At 48.9% G+C, this 6,000-nt stretch overlaps 1 protein-coding gene across 1 annotated transcript; it reads left to right on the top strand.

Moving 5' to 3' along the window:
* The first annotated feature begins 328 nt into the window (after positions 1-328).
* Positions 329-1,483, top strand: LOC132334779 (zinc finger protein 239-like). The gene has a single exon (XM_059860893.1). It carries the CDS (start codon positions 340-342, stop codon positions 1,246-1,248), a length of 909 nt encoding a protein of 302 aa, XP_059716876.1. The 5' UTR covers positions 329-339; the 3' UTR covers positions 1,249-1,483.
* Positions 1,484-6,000: the final 4,517 nt, after the last annotated feature.

The raw sequence follows: 6,000 nt of genomic DNA, 5'->3' as shown, positions 1-6,000 counted from the left end.
CCAAGTTCCACAACCTGGCTGCAGAGATCTCTCGTCTCCGTCCGTCCCGGCTGTCCTACCCCCAACGATCCTACAACAGCTCATCCCTTGTTTTCCCCAAACCAGGATTTCCCTTTGCCAACCCCTGGGAGGCTCCAAGGAAGAGGAAGATGCCCTGGGACACTGAGGCAGGTGAGGAGGAAGTCAGTGCCCCTTTCCCCTCTGTGCTGCTCCATTTCCCAGCCCAGCGCAGCCCCCGGCTGCAGAACAGCCCTGCGGGGATCTTCTCCCCTTTTCCTGTGGCACAGAGGCAAATCCCATCCTGTCCTTGTCCATCCTCCCCCAGAGCAGGAGCTGAGCATGGAGAGCAGGGAGGACAAATCCCCACGGCAGAACCTGGTGGAAGAGGCCGTTTTGAGTGGCTCCACGGCGCAGGAACCCAACGGGGAGGAAAAGCCCCGGAGATCCCGCACGAGGAGGGGCTGCAAACGCAGATGGCGGGGATCTGAGGGGGAAAGAGCCAGCCTGGGCCAGGAAGGCGGCCAGGGATGGAGCCAGAGCTCGGAGCTGGTGCTTCATGAGCAGCTCCATGATGGGGAGAAGCCCCACACGTGTGGGGAGTGTGGGAAGAGCTTCAGGAGGAGCTCCAACCTGATCATGCACCAGAGGACCCACACTGGGGAACGGCCCTACGAGTGTGATCAGTGCAGGAAGAGGTTTCAGACCAGCTCCAATCTCCTCCTGCACCAGCGCACTCACACAGAGGAGAGGCCCTTCCGCTGCCCCGACTGCGGGCAGGGCTTCAGGCAGAATGCCCATCTTGTCACGCACCGACACATCCACACTGGGGAGAGGCCCCACGAGTGTGGGGAATGTGGGAAGAGCTTCAGGCACAGCTCCACCCTGATCAGTCACCGGAGAACCCACACTGGGGAGAGGCCTTACGAGTGTCGGGAGTGTGGGAAGAGCTTCAGCTGGAATTCCAACCTGATCCTCCACCAAAAGATCCACACTGGGGAGAGGCTCTACGAGTGTTCTAAGTGTGGGAAGAGGTTTCAGAGCAACTCCGATCTCCTCAAGCACTATCAGATTCACAGAGAGGAGAGGCCCTTCCAGTGCCCTGACTGCGGGAAGGGATTCAAGCACAGCTCCACCCTCCTCACCCACCGGCGCATCCACACTGGGGAGAGGCCCTACGAGTGTCCCCAGTGTGGGAAGAGCTTCAGCTGGAGCTCTAACTTGACCCGACACCAACGGAGGCACCGGTGAGGGAAGCCCTGCGAGTGCCCCGAGTGCAGGAAGAGCTTCGTGTGCTGCTCCAGCTCCATCCCCCACTGGAGGAGCCACATTGGGCAGAGCCCTGGTCCCTCACATTCCTGTGATCCATGTTGGGAACACACCTGGCTGCCTCTCCTTTTGGTCTGGCAATGATTTTCTTGTGCCTCATCTTCATCCCTTAAAAACACCATAAACATGGTTAAATAAATGAAATTGATCAAAGATATCTAAAGTCCCACCATTTCTCAGATGTTTGAGGAGGAATTTAGGATTTGGGGACACATTCTGTGTGGAGTGTCCCTGTTGCTAAAAGGCAGTAATTTGATCTAACCCTTCTTGTGTTGCTAACAACTCCTCCCCTGGCCCAAACCCAAACTCCATCCCTGGCGTACCCTATAAAAACCCCATGGCCCTGCCTTTGCCCTGTTTTTTGGGGTCAGAAATGGATTCTGGAGATCTCTGAAACCAAGACCTGTCTCGTTTGTTCCCGGCACCGGCAGCTGCAGCCTCCCTGGGCACCATGAACTCTGGAGAATGGGGGCAGCCAGTGAGGACATGTCCTGGATTGCAAGATAAGTGTGTGTTGTGTTTGCCATCTGTCAGAGGTGGGGCAGTTATCTTCTGTGCATTGGGCAGTTTATCTCTTCCACAACCATTCCTCCCTCCAGGAGATATCTGCTGTTAATGGGCCATTAATTTACAGGAGAGTGAACGTGTTTTTCACAGGCAGCTTCACAGAAACTGGAAAACGTGGGGGTTCCCAGGAGGGGGCACCGCTGATCCAGGGCATCGAGGTGCTGCCTGCAATTGTCCATAACCACCCCTAAGGAGCCTCCAGGGCTTCACCCTCCATGAGCTGCAGCAGACGTGTCAGGAAAGTTGGCAAGAGCCCGTGGAATGGTCCTTGTTGCAGGCAGATTAGCCACTTGCAGCTCTTCAAAACTCCCTCCTTTAAAAAAATGAAAAAACTGAAATCGTTCCTAAATGTGAAAAGCACATTCACTCTCCTGTGAAAATGTAAAAAGTTTAATAAAGGACAGTGGGAGACCAGGACCATGGAGCAAAGGTTATTATGGCTGGGTGCATCTTGGCACTCAGCCAGGAGCACCCTGTTACCTTCGGGGATCCCCCTGAAATACCTTTCTCCTTACACCAGCCTGTTGCATATTCATAGACCCTCCTGCATATCCATAAACTACTTCACATCTTCCAGAAACTGTTCTACCTGGCCCCTCCTTGGGTCTGCCTTTTCAGAGCATGTGTGTTTCTTGGCTGTGGTTTTGGCTACCTTCTCTTTATCACCTCCAGTTTTGGGCCTTGGTCCACTCTGCCTTCAGACAGGGAGTGCTGATAGTTGGCAGATCTGTGCAGGTGTCCTCATCCTGTGTGCACTGGATGTTATCCCATCCCAGCAGGCATTTAACACAAGCAGCTCTTTCATGAAGCTTAATTAACGACAGAAATAAAACCTATATGTTTATACCAAAGTTACTTTAACACCACACATATAAAATCCACTTTATTATCTGTGAAAAGCCAATATTATAATATGTTTCTATAACATTGCCCATATCTTTCCTTACCCTTTTGTTCCCAAGCGTGCAGCAAGGAGTGAAAACTGCCAGCATGGCACGGGGTTGCTGCCATCTCTCCATCACCCCGTGTCCCTCTCCTGTAAGAGCCTGAGTGAGAGATGAGGGGCTCCAGGCAGCTCTCCAAAATGCAGTTTATTGTATCCAAGATGTTACAGCAGTCCAGGGTCTGGTGACGGAGCCTGTGCCTCCAGCTGTCAGCTCCAGCTGCAGGCAGGCCTGGAGACCCTTTAGCTCTGGTTACAGTGCATTATATACTCTGCTTTGCTGAGCATCTTAACACAGAAGAAACAATCTATACCTTTACTTTTACCTATAGCCTATCATAACTCCTGTAATTACCATATTCATATTACTATTCTCCAGTCACTAAAAGTTAGTACGTTAGTTTAAGCTAGAAGTTGTTTTTCAGTTTTCTTGCAGTGGAAAATTCTGAGACCTTTTTTCTACTTGCAACTTTGCTGACTTGTTTACCTGTGGAATCTTTTTGCTTGGTAAAAACATCTTCTTGTTTGAGGTGGGTTTATCCTTTGCTCTAAGCCATAAAAACCCCTTGTAAGTAGCACACCCTTTGCCTTCTTAGTTACCCAGTAAGACTGGCTCAACAATTCTTCTATGTCAAAACTTGGTTCCATCTCTATTCCTTTTTCAGATTCTACATTCAAAAATCTTTCTGTCATGCACACATATCTGTTAAAGTTTCTTGTCGAACTTTCATCCTTCCCAACACTCTGTGCCACCCTGTCTCTCTTTTCCTGAGGGCAGAACAAGGGACAGAATCCATCCAGAGGTGACATGGGAGCGCTGCCGTCCTCTCTCCATTCTGTGTCCTCCTTTCCCCCCCATCTTTCCATGTCCCCCCTTCCCTGCCTGTCACTGCTGAGTCAGAAATGACACGGATAAATGAGTGTCACACTCCATGCATCTTCAGAAGGCCAATAATCATCTTTATTAGGAAACCCATTTTTTTGTACTCGGTCCTGATACAGGTGGACCTGATTGGTTATTTTACATTTCACATGATTGGCTAGTTAAGAAAACCCCTTGGGGTAAACAATCCATGAGGAAAACAATTGTCACAAACACCACCTGCGAGGTTGTTCAGAATTCTTCATCTCCAGCTCCCTAATGTTTCCCAGACGGATCCATGGGAAATCTGACCTGGATTGTGTATCCACACCTACCCGGGAAGGTGACGGCCGCGCCGTCCCGGGCCGTCCCTCTAGAAATGGCGCTTACCACGCTGTTTAAGGTTCCCCTTTTTCCTGCCCAAGTCCTTCTTTTCCTGTCCCCAACCTCCCCTTCCCCCCTGCTGTTGGAACCCAGGGCACAGGGAATGTCTCCCTGCCTGTCCTGAGAAGTCCTGATCCCCAAGAGATCACTGCTTTTAACTTTTGTCCATGGAGAAAGCTTCCAGGACTTTGGGAAGAATTGGGATCTATGAGTGTGTGAAAGAGAGATTAGTGTAGTTTATCACAGGGTGAAAAACTGAGAGCTTTGAGTTTTTAGTATGAGGATGGATAGAAGGGAGGATTTTGGGCATTGCCTGATCTCCTTCTTGTTCTTCATCTCCTCCATTTTCTGCCGTGTTGGGAGCACAGGGTGATTGGTTGGAAAGAGCTGCAATGCAGATGCTGAGTGGTAAACAAAGAATTAGTTACTGGTAGAAAGGTAGAAATAAAATGTGTTCTAAGAGTTAATTGGACAAAATAATTTTAAAAGACGTTGAACCTGTGGGTCCTGTGACTTTTGGTGCCTTCTCTTTGTACGCTAAGTCTGGTGTGCAGACGGCGTGCTGAACTTTTGGTAAGAGAAAAATAAACAACAGCCTGAAGACCAAAAAAGCAAAGGTCCCGTTTGTTTCTCAATCCTGGCACAGACCTTTTTAGGGGTGTCCCCATCAGGGGATCCTCGGGGGAGGTTCACACCTCCATCCCTCCCTCCCTTCCTCCCTCCCTCCCTCCCTCCCTTCCTGCCCTGCTGCTCAGCCCTGCTCAAAGCCCTGCACGCTCGCTGCTTCACAAAAGGACCCAAAATTAACCAAAATCCACCCAAAATTACCTCAGAACCCATCCTGAGGGGCTCTGGGTGAAATTTGAGGGGCGTTTTGAGGGATTTGAGCAAACTTTGGCTGGGTTTGAATCCTTCACCCGCTTGGGCATCCACAAGGTACTAAAACCACCCAAAATTTCCTCCAAATTAACCCAAAATCCACCAAAAATCGATCCAACAACCAGGCAGCTGGGGGGAAAATTTTGGGATTTTGAGATTTGGGGGGGATTTTGGCTGGGTTTGAATCCTATGCAAAATTTTGTGTCCAGGAAGTACCAAAACCACCCCAAATCAACCTAGAATTGACCCAAAATTACCTGAAATTAACCCCAAATTACCTCCAAATCCGTCCTGAGAAGATTTGGGGGTATTTGGAGGGATTTTAAGGGAGCATTTTGAGTGGGTTTGAATCCTATGCCTACTTCTGTATCCATAAGGTACCAAAACCCTCCACAATCCACCCAAAATTACCTGAAATGAATGAAAAATTCATCCTGAGGGGGTTGGGGGGGATTTGGGTGGGGTTTGAGGGGATTTGGGGGTTTTGGGGGGGATTTAAGGGGGCTTTTTGGCAGTCATCATCATCCAAAAAACAACACCCCCTGCCAAGCTGAGACCAAACCCTAAGGACTGTGCCCCTCATGAAGAGGAGATCAAAGAACTGCTCCCTTTCTGGGGAGGTGATCAAAAGCCAGAGGAGACTGAGCTATTAACTCATTAAGTTAAAATGTATTCATTTAATCAAGTATCATCATTTCTGTAACTTTATCCTTTGTGATTAAGTGTCAAATGCTTTTCTATTCCTTGTTAATTTAGCTGAATATTACATTTGGTTTTATAAACTATTAAGTCACATTTCTGATGTTATATATGAGGTCCCATACGTCTAATTTATAAAACCAGAAACTGAAAATTTAGCAGCAGTTTTAACTGCGATAAAATAATACAATCAAATAGAATCCACTAATTACAAAAGGAAATTTGGCAGTGGTTTGGATAAAGCATAAGCAAAACCGATCGATCGGGGTATGGGGAGGGCTTCCCACCCTGCCTGACGTTCAAAAGGCAAAAGGATCCAAACACAACTTATGTACTGTGG

The sequence above is a fragment of the Haemorhous mexicanus genome, chromosome 16, assembly GCF_027477595.1.
Source record: "Haemorhous mexicanus isolate bHaeMex1 chromosome 16, bHaeMex1.pri, whole genome shotgun sequence".
NCBI lineage: Eukaryota > Metazoa > Chordata > Aves > Passeriformes > Fringillidae > Haemorhous > Haemorhous mexicanus.
The sequence above is the reverse complement of the archived record's forward strand: the minus strand, read 5'-3'. Positions and strand labels throughout refer to the sequence as shown.